Source organism: Austrofundulus limnaeus, unplaced genomic scaffold, assembly GCF_001266775.1.
Source record: "Austrofundulus limnaeus strain Quisiro unplaced genomic scaffold, Austrofundulus_limnaeus-1.0 Scaffold99, whole genome shotgun sequence".
In the NCBI taxonomy this organism is placed as follows: Eukaryota; Metazoa; Chordata; class Actinopteri; order Cyprinodontiformes; family Rivulidae; genus Austrofundulus; species Austrofundulus limnaeus.
Genome location: NW_013952501.1, coordinates 1,074,354 through 1,092,392, shown reverse-complemented (window position 1 = coordinate 1,092,392; position 18,039 = coordinate 1,074,354). Strand labels below are relative to the sequence as shown.

At 41.2% G+C, this 18,039-nt stretch overlaps 1 protein-coding gene across 2 annotated transcripts in view; it reads left to right on the top strand.

Moving 5' to 3' along the window:
- pcdh7a (protocadherin 7a) overlaps positions 1-18,039 on the top strand; it is a 55,459-nt gene that overhangs the window by 12,123 nt on the left and 25,297 nt on the right. For both annotated transcript variants that reach the window (XM_014013283.1, XM_014013282.1), the window contains exon 4: positions 850-1,632. In XM_014013283.1, coding sequence (XP_013868737.1) covers positions 850-1,632 — 783 coding nt within the window. The remainder of the gene's footprint in view (positions 1-849; positions 1,633-18,039) is intronic.

Sequence of the window (18,039 nt, the reverse complement as noted above, 5' to 3'; positions counted from 1 at the left end):
GTGTGTGTGTGTGTGTGTGTGTGTGTGTGTGTGTAAATGGATGCCCTTATGTTTTCTTAATCGAAGATCATTTGTCTGGAGCAAAAAATACAAAAGCATTTTTTAAGTATAGATATTAAAATGGATTTGCACGGATTTGCGCCGCAACAAAAAGCTATTAGCTTAACAGAACAAAATCAAGACCTTAAAGAGGCCAAAAGAAATGGCTGTGAAAATGAGCTCACACGTTTTAAGTACTCTCCCTCTTCACCCATTCAATACTCAGAGCAGGAATTGTGATAGCAAATCCTTAACAAATCCACGCCTACACTATTGTTTACAATAGGGATATTGTTTATTGATGAGACAGTAGTGTTTTTGGCCTGAGGATGTAGCCATAGTCTGTCTTTTAGCTTGACTTACTACATTATTTACTGTTTTTTCCTACATAAGTTCTAACTGCTCCTGACCTCCATGTCTAAAATCATTTTTTATTCTCCTAATCAGCTCTAAGCAGCCTAATCCGTGGTATTTCTCATACCACTGCAGATGATTTGCGATCATACTGTAAGTAAAGAATTTTAGGCTCAGCCGGAAATTCTGCAACTGGGAAGCTAGAACTATTATATATTAAGTGACACTCTGTGTGCCTGGGAGTAACAGTGAAGCTCCCACACTAAACAGAATGATAAGTATAATTAAGATGAAGATGCTGTTTGATGTTTCTCGGTGGCTCACACCCACTGTGTCATCTCCTACAGACGCTGTTCTCACTGTTTTGCTTTTGGAAAGTTCTCATTTTACTTCTGTTTATTATATGTCTATTTGGGGACTTTTAGCCCTGATTTTTCTCGCTCCTTTCCATTTCAGGTGGCTCGAAGCCTTATGGCTCCACTGTCGCTGGACATTGCCGGGGACCCAGACAGTGAGCGTGCCCTGGGAAAACAGCGCCTGAGTGTTGCCATCGGCGTCCTGGCGGGAGCGGCGGCCGTCATTCTGGTTATCCTTCTGGTGGTCACGGCTCGACAGTGCGGCACTCAGGGGAAGAACGGTTACGAAGCTGGTAAAAAGGAGCCAGAGGAGGACTTCTTCAGTCCCTCGGGGGCTCAGCCGCAGGCCAGTCGGGGTGGGGGATCAGACCGCGGACGCAAACCTCGGCGGGATAAACGCACCGGAGGCGGCGGTACGATCGGAGGAGGTGGGAAGTCAGACAGATCTCTTTACAGTGGCATTGTCACAGTCAACGGCCTGCGACGCCATGGCAATGACGATGAGGAGGAGGAAGAACTGAGTAGTGCTAGCGAGCGCCTGGCAGCCCGCTACTGTGCCGTGGATGGTGACCCCGGCAGCCCACGGATGGGCGGAGGCAGGAGACACCAGTCTAGCCCCGATCTGGCCAGGCACTACAAATCCAGCTCACCCCTTCCTGCGGTGAATCTACAGCCACACTCTCCCCCAGCGGAGGGCAAGAAGCACCAAGCGGTCCAGGAGCTGCCTCCCTCCAACACCTTTGTGGGCAGCGGCGGGTGCGTGGGGAGTGCCGGCTCCAGCAGCAGCAGTACCGGGGGCAGTGGCAACGCAGACGCCATGTCCTTGGGCTCTGACCAGTGCTCAGATTATAGTTGCCAGACTGGAAACAAGTACAGCAAACAGGTAGGATCACTGAAAATCAACTCAACACATGACATTTTTTGAACTGTTTCATCTTCATCTAAGTGTGTTTTGGGGTCTTTACAGTCTGTGGCTCCATCATGGCATTACTCGCTTCTACTTTGCTGATATGCATCCTGCACACCCTGCTGCTAACACCGTTTTATCTCCACAAAATAGCTGTCTGGGTGTGTGTGCCTGCGTGTCACCATCTTAAGCTGGACTGCCACATCTACTGCAGGGCACACGACAGGCCCATACTGTCACCGAAAGATAGTTGAATGGGGATTTTTGCATATATGCATGATTGTGAGCGTGTGTGAGACCATATGCAGGGACCCCCCGATGAGTTCAGAGCAAAGATTTAGTGTGGGTGGGCAAACACATTCTTCCAACAGGGTAATTGGTCATTTTTGTCTTTGTGTCTTCCTTTCTCAAGCTGTTATCTGTCTTCCAGTTAGCATATATATTCACTTCATAAACAATATCAGCTGCATAGATAATGTAAGCGCTGGCTCTGGCGTTCCATCGGGAGGCTGCGGTTAAAAGCTGACAAATAAACACTGCATAGAGACGGTCACTCACTCCTCTGCCCACACACACAATAATGCACAGACACAGGCCCCATCTATCATCGTAGACACACTGACACAGCAGAGGGTCTCTCTGCTGTCCACGGGGAGTCTTCCCGGAGCGGCGTTTGAATGACAGCCAACCCTGCTTAAAGGGGCGGCGTCTCATTTCCTTGACGGACAGCTCTACATTTATCCAGCTTGTGGTGAAAAAAAATGCTGATGTGGTCATTAAAATGGAAGGAGAAGAGCTTCTTAGGCTAATCAATTCATACATGGGCACTCTGATCCTGCTCAACACACACACTTGCAGGAGCGCGCGTGCGCACATATGCATACGCACACAAAACTCTGGAGATTAATCCATTACGGAGTCAATCCTCTTAATCTGCCATTCCCTGGGAAAGAAACTGCTTACTGGGAGAGTTTGGTGTTCATGCTTACGTGCTCTCAAAACATGCCAGCACACATAGGGAGCCATGCAGACACACAAACTGACAGCTTAATGAATTATTGATCACGTGGGGTAATTAACTCCCCCCGGTGCAGTGGGGTGCACCCCCCCACCCCAACCAAAACGAAAGAAAAACATCCAACAGTCACAGTGTGTGTGTTTGGGGCTCGACATGCTCACGCGCGACTGCGCTCACTTAAATGTCAGAGTTTGTTAATTCGAATAGTTTGGCGACGCAGGCAGGTTTGAGTTGGTGGGCTCCCGTCACTGAGCTTGAGGGACTGCTTATTTTATGGAGGCATATTCATTTTCTACATGAGTGCGGGTGAGAGATAGACTCGGGGAGTAAAAGGTGGCGCGTGTGTGCCAAATGAGGGAAATGGGACGCCAGCAGAAATTGGAGTAGCATTAGATCAGGAGTGGGAGAGATTTATGGAAGTTTGTGAGGGGAAGAAAGATTGAGTCAACGAGAAGTGTGTGTGTGTGTTGTGGGGGGTGGGGGGGTTGTGGATTTCAAAGCTACTTTACTGGGTCAGTGACAACATTAAAAACTCTTCATCTGAAATCAGCACATCATCACACCAACTAGATTATTCTAAACTAGGAAATAAAAAAATGAATTTAAAGCAGGCAAGTCATATAAACTAAAGTTGAAGGTAGCGTCATGGAGGCAACAAGTACTTGTTATGTTTTGAAAACTAAACTGTCCATTGAGGAGGAGGGAAAGGGGGACAGGAAAAAAAGCTGTGTATCAATGAGACTGAATAAATTTTAAAATGAACAAGAGAAGTGGGAGGAATGGTGGATTGAGCAGCGCAAAAAAAATGCTATTGAAATGAGTAATCTTTATCTTTTTAGTAAAAGCTATTCATTTAGTGTAAATTCAACCACTTAACACCTTCAGCTTTTCCTTTTTTGTCTTGTAAAAGAGGAATAATTGATATCTGTATATATTTTATCACACTGTCAGTTTATGCAGATCAATTCACAGTTAATTAAATTATTCACTGTTTGCATATTTATTACAAAATAAAAGTACTTGAAAAACTAAAATAATTAAAGCTTAAGGAATCAGCTTTTACTTTACACCAAAGTGTGGAATAATTTATCCTACTTAAATTATGCTCAACCTAATAACTAATTTTTTTTCCAAATGTACAGTATATCATTAAATTGGTGCATTTTGAGTAAAAAGATAACTGTTTTATCTTAGATTAGACTGAGCATTGTATATATGCTACATGAACTACAGTCCTAATTATAACACGTAAAGTCTTCAACCTCAAAACTTTATGCAATAATAGGAAAAATCACAAATTTGATTAATTCCTTTCCAAAACCGATACATGCTTGATAAATATCCTTTACCTTATGGGACATTTGTATGCTTTTAGTTCATCGACCACTTAAATTGGGCTCTAATGGAGAAAGCGTGAGGAGGAAGGTTAGAGCACATGTGTCCCAGAGGGGAGTGGCAGAGAAACTGCACAAGATGGAGAGAGGTCTGTTTTGGGTGCCAGCCAGACAGTGAGAGTGGACTGCTGAGATGTGGGTCATCAGGATACCCGTTGGCATCAGGACACATTAACGATCACAGCAGTCACATGGCACTGCGGTCAATATGGCGAAAGTGGCCTGGTTCTACCCTCTAAGTAGTGCTGCACACACGGAAAACTGTTTTTCCTGACTGCTGCCCTCAATCAACCACAGCAAAGGTCATTGATTTATGCGTCTTTTTTTCTCTTTTTTCTTTTCATTGCAGTTATTGGGGGGCATAATGTAATCTTACTGAGCTCTTGGCCCAGACATTTTCACAACCTCTACTTTTTGACTCTCACACTTTGCCCCTTTCTGTCAGTCTCCTGCTTTCTGTATCATGCCTCCCTATGGTTCCGAGCAGCCCGCCGCTGCTCTCTTTGTATCTTCCATGTGTCACACTGACCTCTGAGAATGCATCAACTCAGCAATTTCACTAGTGCGACTTCTTTTACTGTAGTTAGCACTTTCTCGCTCCGGAGCCAGTGGGTGTGGGCGGGTTAGAGCACGGTGCCACAGAGGCAGAATCGAACCAAACACACACCCCCCCCCCCACACACACACACACACACAAACCCGCTCCAAAAAGATTGAGTCCAAGTCTAATCAATGCCCCTGCTAACAAGGCCAAGGCTGCAGTGGAAACAGGTGGGTTGACAGAGCAGCTTTTTGCGCATTGCACAGTTCTATAACTCCTCGTGAAGGTCACTGTTAGACTCTGCTGGCTTCGGGAAAGGGTTTGTGGTAAATAGGACTCATCCAGACAGACTTGTTCATCTAATTGGACTGTATGGAGAAGCGTGGCTGGAGAGATTAGGTCTACTGGATTATAAAATTGAAAAGCAGCTTTTCATTTCTACAAAATCCCCTCAGGATTAAATATGATGAACGTCTGTCACAGGCGCGCTCTCACCCCTCGACGCACTAAGGCATGCCGGATGAACGCATCCACACACGCAGGCTTTCCTGTGATCATGAGTGTGTTTGCCTCATAGAGTTGAAGGCACTGTCAACCAGAAACAAACAGACACAGTCTCAACCCCCACCCCACCCCGCCTTTACTCACTTTCCACGAGCACGCTGTAACCGACCCATAACCCCAGTCATGATGATACCCGCTCACCAATGTGTTTATTAAAGCTGCGCTGAGTTCAGGCCATGCAGCCAACCATATGCTCAAGGAGCGAGTGCATGAGGAGGTAAAGAGGTGGGGGTAAGTGGGAGGTGAGAAGGACAAGGTAACCAAAGCGGGGGATCACCGGTTGAGCCAGACTGAAAACTTATCTACTGACCCTGCAACAAAGAGCAAGGGGAGGGGACGTCGGTGGACATCAGAGAGGGAACACGAGCCTTAGAAAATGAAGCGAGAGCTATACGCGGTGGTAGGAGATGAAGAAAGACTCAGACATTGCAGGAAAAAAGGAGGCAGATGTAGGTTTTTGTTAGAGGCTCGGCGGTGGAGGTGGAACACATGGCTTATCCTGTAAACATTGATTTTCCACTCGACCAAGATCATATGGACACATAGCTCAGAGTTTGGAGGGGTTTGCTTTCTTCTGCACTTCTGTTCCTCTGGCTCAGAATAAATATAAAAAAAAAACTTTGTCTTTCTCATCAGTTTGAGGTTTGGGCTCGTTAAAAACCTCTTGGATTGGCTGTTTATTGGTTGTTTTGTTTGCTCAGGAGTGCCATATGGACCTGCAGCAGACGCATTAATTATTTATTTGGTTATCTGACCACAAGTCGTGCTACATTTTTAATTTGTAACCCTGCATATGCTGTAGTATCGAACACCGTATTGGACTACAGCATCAAAACCACCAGTCAAGCATAATTTAGGTCCTCCTTGAACCTACAAAACCTCTTCAAGCTGTAGAGTTTTTTAACCTTGAGCACAGAATATTACTGTGGTTTTCAGCACAGGGGTTCCCTGTAGGTTTAAGAGCAGACTTTATAAACCTTTATGGTTCCATTAGAATGCTGTGATGTTGATTAAATTATCATCTCTAATACTTTGAGCCAGGGTTAATACACTGGATTGTTTTTTTTTTCCCTCTCCTTTGGAGCTTCCTAAGCAGTTTTTGTGGTATGGTAAATTGTTATTGTGGGTGCTGCATCCATCAAGAGATGAACTTTTAGGTAGTTGGTGTTAAAGATGTTTATCAGAACCCAAGTTTACCCAGAAAAAACTAGACAAACATGAACTTAAAGCTACCTTTATCAAATGTTAACTGCTCTAGCTTAAAGTTAAGTTATTTTCAGTTGTATCAGAGATTATGCATCTTAACCTACTCTATGATTTTTGGGCGTGGTGCTGGTTATAATGTGTTTAGACGCCAGCTGCCTGCACAATCACTTGTTACTATTCATTGTAATTACGCATCTGAACAATCATTTGCACTACTACTCATTTATATTATTACTAATCTGAGCAATCACCTGCTCTGTTACTACCTATTTTAAACCTTAAAAAAATCTGCTGTAATTGCACATCTGTGTTTCTTGTCTATATTGTGAAACTTCACTTTACAGTTAATAGTCTGTTGAGATTGTTTTGCACTGAAAACAGGCAATTTCTGTTTCCTAATGTCAGATTCTGACATCTACTGTCTCTAAAAAAACACATCTTTTTACTATTCTGCACAATTGTTTATATTATTTTTTATTATTAGTAGTAGTCGTATCATGGCTAGTCAGTGTTAATTTTATTTTGTGTGCACTATCTATAGTTTGTAAAATAAATAGTGTGTGAACCTCTGTACGGATGCTGCTGTGACACCTGAATTTCCCCTCAGCGGGACAATAAAGACTATTTCTATTCTATTCTATTCTTCTAACCTAACCTGGAACTTTCTCCATGTCAGGAAATAGACATTTTGCAGACAGGGAGATTGTTACCCCTTTGCTTGATCACCAAGTTTATTTTAAAACTTACCAGATGTGATATGTCCAAATTCACTTTGACATCTGTATCAGGAACAATTTCATCGCAGAGCAGCCATTTCATGCCTATTTCTCCTGAATTAATGGAACCGTGAAGCAATAGTGATTGGATATTGTGAGTGGATTTGAGCTTATACTTAAACAGCACCAAAAAAATTTGTCTCAAAGAAATCAAAGGTCCTTAATGAAAAATTTTACCTCTAAAAAAAAAAGCACATGCTGAGATTATGTGAGATGATTAATAGATAAAAAGGAAATTAAAAGTTCGGATACACAAATTTGTAATCAGATTTGGGACTTTGGGGCATTTTTTTCTTTAATCTTTGGTTCTGATGTTTAATCATTTAAACATTTATAAAAATTAAAGCATGTAAAAGAGCAAAAAAAATCAAACACCGATTCTCAGACTTGTTAAACGAACCTTGACAATTCTGTGCCTTATAGAGTCAATAAATCAAAATATACTTAAAGGGGAAATATCATGTAAAATCAACGTTTTTGAGTTTTATACCATGTTATAATGTTATACTCTCATAAAAAAATAACACATGCCCAAAGCCTTGCTTTGACTCATTCATGCATGTTTGAGAAATCCTGCAGCGTTTTTAGGAAGCCATGCAGAGGAGCAAAACGACAGGTGGGGACCAGGAACGCCTTTTGGGACCAGAAACGCCCCTGGGACGTGTCTTTAAGCCGAACTTCCTCATGGCAGAGCGCCCCGCCCCTCCTCCCGCCCCACACACCCCGTCCATGACTCCTGTAGGCTCTCGGCAATAACAGAGCAAAAGTGGAAGTGAAACTTAAACTGTCTGCTGCTCTCAGCACTACTTCTCACTCAGTGAAGTTCTTTTCAGATTCAAAATACCTTTGAGGAAATGTATTTTCAGATGCCAAGTAAACTGCATCATAGCGCACGCGAGACACCCCCCCCCCCCCACCTGCACCGAAATGGACGGGACAGAAGCGGAAGGTGGTTCTTAAAGAGACAGGCCAATTTCAAGGCGTTTAGAAAAGGAAGTGATAAGAAGATAAGTTTATTTTCTATTTAAACATAAAAACAGCATTTTAATAACAACTAAAGGTGACATAGGTACTTTAGTATGGTATAGTATTTAAATATATGCCTGAGAAACACAGGCATTGTTTGTCTCGTTTGCCTCTATGTGACCCTGTCCAGGATGTACCCCGCTCCTCGTACAGTGACTGCTGGATATGGGCACCAGTGACCACCGTAACCCCGAAAGGAAGAAGTGGGTATAGATGATAGATGGATGGACAGATGGTGAATCGGAGAAATAGATACAGCAGAATATATATATATACAGTATATAATCCCCAGTAGTGTAGATTGGCTGTAGTGGGGTGATGATAAGAAATGAAAAGTGGTACTTTAGTCATCAATACTCCTCACATTGTTTTGGCTTAATATCAAAGACTATGTTGTTACTTTCCTTTCCTAATGGAAAGGAAGGGTTAACTTAGCATGTGAGGGTTAAGGACTTAACTAAAGCTTAAGGAAAACATTCTGACATTCTCATACATATTATACATTGTAGATGTTTTATGTGGAAGCCCAGGAAGTGAGATAGAACAAAATGAAAGAAAGACCACAAACAGAGAGAAATCACCATTTTCATTTTTATATCAAGATCAGTGAGAGCTGGGGTGAGATTTGAAGTTCCCCGTCTGTCTCAGCTGTTTACACGAGTTAATAGAGACAGACTGTTCAGCTGATAATGTTACCGTGTTAACAAGTCCTCCCTTCAGCTTTTGTTTCAACTTCTCTGTAAAACGGCAAGAATGTGGGAACGTCATTCCCACACACCTCACACACACGCACACACACTCAGACAAGCCGAGGCAGACCCACGCACACATAGCAGACAGTTTGAAACTTGTGACTTTAACACACACGGGCATGTTCACTGAATCACGCTTTTTGTGTGTTAGTGCATCATTCTAATTACTCACCCGAACAGATCTTTACGCATATACACATTTGACTGCGAGCATGCAGAGTCTAATAGGAATGTGATGACACACACAAGCTGATAGGAAAGTTTTCCATCTCTTACATCACTTTCTTCTTCCCTCTGGATCGAGTCATGTGCCCGGGCACACTTGTATCCCAGAGTCACACACATCCGCAGATGCTTTTACAAGCGCGCTCCCAGACAGACGTGCTCTCGAGCACACACAAAGCCCCATGCTACAAGCTTTGCACCAAGATGCGTCCTTTTATTTGCTTCTCGAACACTCGGCTCTGCGTTGTACAGTGTTGCATTCAGCTCTTCTGCCTTGCAGCATTACCTTAATGGCTGTCGGAGGGTTGAGCAATTTTGCCCAATATTGCTAAACAAAAGCGCTCTTTCCTCACACAAGGCTGGGATTCTACGCAGCTTAGTAGCCCCGTGACTGGTTTTATCCACCTACACAAAGGAATCTTCACTGCATAAAGTGGTTTTGAGTTGGACTGAATGAAATGGACCTGAATGGATTTGAAACTGAGCTGAGTTGAGTCCAATTCTGCTAAAATGAGTAATTCACATTGTACGGAAACGAGCTGAATGGACTTATCTCGAGGCTAAGTGATTTCAATTTGTTTGCCTTGTGGTGGGATGTTGAAGGTAACAGTTCAGTGAGTTGACTTTATGTTGTAAGCCTACATCATATCTGAATCATCTTGTTGAAATATGTTTTTATTCTTTGAATTTAAGTTACTGCATTAAAAGTCTTTTCTTAAATAGCCCAGATCTTTTGAAGTGGGCTTTTTGTGAAATGTTTAGGAACAGACCTTTTGATAAGAGCTTTTTGAACAAACTCTGTTTGGAGAAATGGAGTTTGATTCTGACTTGACCGACAATCTAACGGGTAGGACCAAGACTAAACTGGATCATTGATGAAATGACTGCAGTTTTTTTTTTGTTTGGTTTTTGTTTTGCTTTTTAATAATGTTTTGCGTTTTATCCATTTTCTTTCAAGTGCAAAGTTTGAAACTTGAATGACTAATGCTCTGAAAAACCTGCCAGTCCAAGGTGTATTGTGCTTCAAGCATTTACAAGGGGAAAACAAATTATTTATAAAGTAAGGTTTTCTAAATTAAGTTTTTATTATTATCGTTGTTGTTTTGGTTGGTTTGCACATAACAGGTGTAGACGTTTTATGAGGTAGAAGGTTAGAGAGGAATCACATAAATCAAATCAAAACGGTGGACATCAGGTTTTTTTCTGTGACAGCAAGTGAAGATAATGTGTTTCTGGTGGATTGATTTAATTTGATTTATTTATTTAACAGGAAAAGATTATTAAAAATCAAGCCTGACTCAGCATAATTGCTGTTTTACAGCAGGTTCCTGTTCTGCAGCACATAAACACTCAGAATTACAGCATCACAATCACATAATTATTATTACACCATAGACACAAAGACAAACAAGCATACCAAATTTCAAAAAGGCAGCATTTGCAAAATAGGACATCTAAATATGAGCACAACAAAAAGTGTCCAGCAGATGGCAGACAAGATTCTTCTTAAAGGGCTGTAGTTTTGAAATGGACTTTATGTTTTGAGGAATGTCATTCCATGCTTTAGTATAAACATAGAAGAAAAACCTCTGGCCATAACAGTTTTTAAAAGTTGGTAATATCAGTTGTCCTTTTGTAACAGATCTAGTTGATTGACCACTTCCAGAATTTGATTTGGGCAGCAATGCACAGAGAGTTCCATAATTGGCACCTTGGAAGATCTGAAAATATAAATTAATACCACTGTACAAAACATAATTCTGAAAAGTCAAGGCATCAGACAATGAAAGAACTGTACAGTGATGAGTCAAACCAGGAAGTTTTTTATGAATTTTGAAGGCCCTGTTGTAGAGCCTAACTATGGGTTCTAAGATTTCATTTGTTGTAAGAGACCAAACAGGTAAACAGTACGACATGGTTGAGAGTATAATGGCATGAAGATAGATATTTGAAACAGAAGATGTCAGATTGGATCTAATTTTTGAATAAACATATAATTTCTGTTTCAACTTAGTGGTTAAGACTTGTACATGATCACGATAAGTCAAATGAGAATCCAAAGTAATTCCAAGATATTTGTAGGTAGTGACAATATCAARGGGTTTGTTTAAAAAAGTGAGTTGATTTGTTATATTGATATGTCTCCTGGGTGAGGAAAAATACATGCACACAGTTTTTTTAACATTAATTGACAAAAGATTATCTTGAAGCCAACCATGAAATGTCTGAAGATCTGTTTGTAACTGACTATTAATAGATTCAATATTGAAATCAGACAAAAAAGAACAGTATCGTCAGCATTCATTAAAATATTTGAATACTTCAATATTTTTGGAAGGTCATTTATGTATAATAGGAAAAGCAATGGGCCCAGTATGCTACCCTGCGGAACTCTCATGGAACAGGGCAGAGACCCAGACACAGAGCTTCCATGTTTCACAACCTGACACCTATCAGTCAAATAAGAGGAAAACATTTGTATTGCAGATGATGAAAGTTGAAAAGAAATCAACTGTGTCAAATGCTTTACGAAAATCCATATATACAGCAGCAGTTACTTTACCTTTGTTCAAAGCAGCACGTCTTTGTTCAGTGAATAAAATTAATGCAGACATGGTTGACCTTGACGTGCGGAAACCATGTTGGCTATTGCTTAGCATAATATTAGCTTCTAGATGCTAAAGTAGTTGATTAAATAATGTTTTTTCAAGTAACTTAGAAAAATAGGAAGAACAGAAATTGGCCGATAGTTTGAAACTTCTGTTGGATCACCAGATTTAAAAATGGGAGTAATCTGAGCAAACTTCCATGCATCAGGGAAAATAGACTGTACAATACATATATTCACCTCATGATCTGCATGCATTTATCAGTTTTGTGCATGCATCTGCCTGCAGCAGGATGCTTGTTAGTGGATCGCTGTTGTCTTGAAACTCTCAAAAATTTCATATTGGTTTGTGAGAACGCTCCTTCATAACTGTTCTTGACATTGTCAGTTTGGTCTTGCTCAGTAACTTTCATAAAGCTCTGCCCAAATGGAGGCAGCAACTAGTAGTAGCACTTCCTGTAAAATTTAATGTGAAAATAAGAGTAGTGTCAGACTTTATAAAACAGCTTATGCATGAATAAATTTTCTAAGATTGGAGTTGGCGGCAATTCACCTTGTTTTTAATCCCATCTGTTGCCTCAATAATTATGGTAAATTTCAACTCCTTTCCTCCAAATGGAGGTCATTCCATGACCTATCTGCACCAAGTAAGACATTCATTGTTTATAATCTTTCCAATGAGCCCACTTTTTGTGATCATTCCTTCTTATTTTCTCATGCACAGGAATCTATTTAAAACAAAGGTGAGGAAATAAAGGAGAAATAAAGAATAATGCTAATATACAAACAAACTAGAAAATAAAATTCTTTTTGAATTGATCACAATGACTAGTTGCCCACACTCTGTGCCATTGAGGTGATTGCTCTGCATATCATCCAGTAAAAAGCATCACTTTACAACCCTCCAGTCCCACTGTCTGAAGGCCTCCCCAAAAACACACACACACACACACACACACACACACACACACACACACACACTCACACTATGATATCCTCCTCCGTCTGCCTTCCTTCTGATTGATCTCACTGTTCCCGCTAAGTGGTTTCCTCTCCTTTCATCACTCTCCATCTGGATCCATCTTTTCAAATCGTGTTTTTAATGGTTCCCAACTTTTTTTCTCCTCACCACACTTAACAATTTCTTTTAAACTTTATAAACGGCTCTTAACACCCCCTTCCATTTTCCTTTTCATTTTGTCCCCTCTGTTTTTTAAGATTGTAGTTAAAAACACAGCTTTAATCTTTGTTGTTGTTTCTTTTTTCTAATTGGATATAATTAAGCATGCTACCAAAGAACAACCCTAAGGTGTGAATATCTGCACTGTGCCACATGGTTTATGCATTTTTGCTTGTGGTTATCAGCTCATTATATCTCGCATGAATGCAAAAAAAAAAAAAAGAGCGGGCCCTGGTGGTGCTGTAGTCCAAAGCCAGTGTTTTTGCTCCAGGCTAAATGTAGCCATCTGTTCTGGAATTGTTGATAGAAGACAGATAAACCAGAAGATCAAGATTAAGATATGGGAACGAGGAGTAAAAAAAAAAAAAAGAAGAAATAGGTAAAGAGACAGAAAATGTCTGGAGAGAGGAGAAAAGGGATTCCTGGTTGGCACCGATGGCTTTAGAACGCAGGCGGTGAATCAGCGCAGGACAGGAGAGGAGAGAGAGCTGTGAGATCTGGGCAGGAAGAGGAGTAAGGTGACCAGGATAACAGGGTAATGCTTCAGTGAGTAGTGAGGGGGAAATGTGAAGCTACAAAATGCGAATGCATTCCCAGGTATTGCCTAGGGGTGAAAAGTAATGGTGGGAGTGGAGGGAAGGAGGAGGAGATGGAAAAGGAAAGACAGAAATGAGGCAGAGTTTGAAGAAGAAGGAGCTTCTCCCTGAGAGTAAAGCCAGCTCACACTCTTCAGGCTATTTTGGTGTGAGTTGTGTGTAAGAGAGAGAGAAATGAGAGCATTCTACCTGCCCTATTGAAGAAGTTACATAAATCTGAGTGGGCAGGCCTCTGCCTGCAGCGATGCTCCATATTACACCACTGACCCAAACCTCTCCTAATATATGTGAGATTGTATTTGTGTGGATTTGTGTGTTTGTTCAATCTTTCTTCAGTCCCACTTGCCTGCTGATGTCAGATGTAGACGAGATAAGAGTTACCCACCTTAAATGTGAACAGACGCTCTCAAATATAGACACGCACATACTGAGAGGTGTTTGAAAACTCCGATCAAGCTGGTGCCCTCGAGCGGAGGCATTAAAATAGTTGACCCACACACATACGCGGTGTCTGTGTAATCGCACACTCTCACCACGATTTTAACCCGCGGCCATCACATATCCCACCGTGTCAGCTAACATGACTTACTTACCTGTTTGTTTGCAGATACCGACAAACCGCAACAAACTGAATGTTGATGAGTCAAACTTCCCTTTAATGTCAACGGTTTGGTCTTAGTGGCCTTTTAAATAAACTTAAAAGGAAATTGCCACTACAGTTATATTATTGTGTGCATGTATTTGAGGTTGTATGCACCCTTAGAGGACTATAGAAAACCCTCAATAAAATATATTCTGCACCTAATTTTTTTATCCTTTTTTTTGGAGTTGTTTTGTAATTATTACACTCTAAAAAATGAACGTGGTTCAAATGAAACACCAACATGACATTTTTGTCTGTGACACAAGTATGTAAACTTCAGCAGCACAGGTAATGGTGCAGCATTATCATAAAGCTGCCTCATAATGGGCCAGTAGTGCACCGGCACAAATCACACCTGCATTATTTAAGAGGCTCTTGTCTCTTTTCGAAACAATACTATAATATTCAAAACACGGCAACCAAAAAGCACTTGAGGAAAAAAAAAGAAGTGAAAAAAATAAATAAATAAACCAGACAAAACAACTTACTTTTATTGAACAGCACTCAGACTCACTCTTATAAACTTGAAAACAAGCGCACACAAAAAAACTTGTAATCAAAGTAATGCAAATCTGACTGCCAATTAAGACTCCAAACAGCTTTCCACGAGGATGAAAAGGCAACCTCTAATTGGCTGGATAAGTGAACGCTCACATCTGAGCCGGCAACCTGAGACGGCTCGGAAAATATGCACATCCCTAAGTGCCTGCATGCACACATAAACACACAGGTGTAGAGAGCGTAAGTGAGGATCACAGGCAATTCATGCATGGCTGACGGAGTCGCACAAAGTACTGCCGGTAAGATGAGAAGCAAGGACAGAATGTGTTGACATAGATATGGTGTATTGTCAGACAGAGACTCACACACACTCACACACACACACACACATGCTCATTGACCGGTCAGTCCCTTTCTAAAAAGCGTGAATAAAGCTTTGGTCGTGGTGTCGTGTTAACATGAAAGCTTTCACGGTGGTTAAAAAGAGCGAGCTTTGATTAGAATGTGATGTGTGAAAGTGTTTCTTAATGCCGGCCTGTGCTGACAGCGCCGCTTTTAAATCTTGCAGAGGCGATGCAGGGAGCCTTCTGTCAAAAATATGTAGAATCGACAGTTTCACCTCGACAAACACCCCCTTGGGTTTTTTTTTCCTCTTTTCTTTTTTCCCAAGTTTTTTTTTTTCCTTGAAAGACAGAAGTCAAGCGTACTCCTCGTGCACGGCCACATTTTAAGGAGATCTGAACCACAAAGCTGCCGCAGCGGTGGGGTTTCAGGGATGATCAAACATTGAATTTAAAATCGTTGACTAAACTACTAATTGAATATCAAAAAGAGAAAAACACTGTTTTTTTTCTATTTGAGTTTTGAGTCAGTGCTTCAGAAAAAAAAAGGCCTTTGTGTGACTTTTACAAAGCAGTGTTACTCTCTAATGGTGTGATCGTCATGAACGGTTTAATAATTCATTCTCAGTATCCATATGGGGATTTATGTAGAATGTGGAACTGCGATGAAACCAATTTTAAACACAGAATATCTTGATTTATGTAAGCATTAGCAAGAACACCTTGTATCTACAAAGTGCCTAAGTTTAGCTGCTCAGATATCATAAATACAAATGTAAGAAATTACCCTGAAACGTTTTATCTGTATTTTAAAGATGCACATTAGAAAAAAAGATACAAATGCTAAATTAAAAAGCAAAATGTATGTTAGCTGCACAATAAGGCGTTTAATGTTTGATTAAATTTGTTTTTAAAAGTTTGGTGGCACATGTTTGTAGATAAAATACCTAAAGCAAATCAGTTCAGGCTTTCTCAGCCTGTTCTGGTTGGATCCAGGACAGCAGCCTAATATGAGTAAGCTTGTATAAAACTAAAGTGTTTTAGTTCATAAAACAAAAAGGCTAATGTTGCAGCAACTAGAAAACCTCAATAAGAAAACTTGAGGGAACATGTAGGAGAACCATCTCCATCTTCTGCCACCTATCCGTAAGTTAGATCGTGAAGGCAATCGGTCCAGTAGAGTAAACCAGACATCCCTCTCCCCATCTACACTTTCCAGCTCATCCTGAGGAGAGGTGTTCCCAGGCCAGAGAGGATACATACCTCCAGCAAGTCCTAGATCCTCCTATCAGTGGGACATGCCTGGAAAACCTTTAAAGAGAGGCATCCTGATCTGCTGCCTGAACAACCTCATCTCACGCCTTTAGATGCTGAGGTGCATGCAAAGCGTTTTGGCCTCTTTCATCCTGGATCTTGCTCTTTTGGTCATGATCTACGCCTCCTGACCACAGTTAAGGGTTGGAACTAGTGCTGGGCGGTATGACCAAAATTTTATATCACGGTATTTTCAACATTTACACCAGTTTCACGGTACATCACGGTATTTTTCTTTTCGTCACAGGTCAGCTGATAATAAAATGTACAAACACCTCTTATTAACTTTTTTCTTTTACTGTACCTCTGTCTGTGACTCTTTTCCCCTCCTCTAAATGTCTTTTCTTCCCCTCCTGTTTGGAGACAGTAGTAATGCATTGTGGTCCAGTCGTGAAGGAGGAAGGTTAAGAAAAGATTATTATCGGGTCTATTGTTTTATGTTATTTAATAAAGATTAACGGCACGACTCACTTTGCACACCAGTCAATCAATTCCACTACAAAACTTTTTCCCCTCGGCTTTTCACAATAGAAGCACGCTAAAGTCTCCATGCGTCTCCACGTCTCCATATTAAAGTCGCGTGTTAAATCTAACTGTGCACGTCACTGAAGAGGTGTTTACTACATTCAGTGACGGCGAAAACAGGATGTTTTCTTTAACGTCAGCCAATATAAGAAGCGGAATCGCCACCCGCAGCTGCAACAATAACATTAGCATGCTAATGCACATAGCGGTGCCGTGAGGAAAAGTGTCCCCCGGGAAACAGAGGCCGCGACGAAACTTTCTGCACGTGTTCAGGCTAGTTAAACCGGTATGTCGGTATTCAGAAAATTCATATCATAACAAAAATAAAAAAACGGTATTCGGTACGAACTGGTATACCACCCAGCACTAGTTGGAACGTAGACGGACCATGCCTGACCAAAGCAACACCCCTCATTACTGAGGATGAGCCCTCAGTCTGTCGATTCATCTCCAGCATCATCCTTCAATCACTTGTGAACAAGACACCCAGATATTTAAAATCCTCAGCTGAGGAGATTTGGAGGAGAAGCAGACATGGCATATAGCACAGCAATGCTATACTGAAGAGTGAATGTAGACTGAATGAATTAAAACCTGGGTCTTAGGAGTTAAATGGCTGCAGCTGACACTAGTAAGAATAGGTAACAAAACTTACCCATTTGAAAAGAATTTCTAAAGACCATTTTCCATTGTTTTCTTTAATATGACCACAAGCACTGGTTGGAGGGCACATTCATCAGTTCACAGATACAAAATATTAGTTTTAAAAAAGCCCTATTGTTTTGTACAGGAGTGTTATCAGATGCTACTTTACTCAAGCACCTCTGGAATAATCTGTACCCTTAAACAGTTTTAATGCTGTGAGTAGCATACTAATGAGGTAGACTCCAAAGCGAGGACTCAGCTCTGTGAATGTCTACTGAAAATGACTTCTCAGACATAATTTCTTAACCTTGATGTTCAGCCATAATTTTCAAAGGGGAGCAGAAAAAGGATCCAACGTATCCATGAAGTGTTGTGTGAGGTTATCGATGGGAGCAGCCTGGATTCTCCCCTGCTTTCTCATTAACGCTCCTCCTTCCGCTCAGTGGCCCAGCGTTGCATTCTGCCTCTGGTGTATCACGCTCATGCACACTCAGTTACGCACACACACAATATATGTGTGTGTGTGTG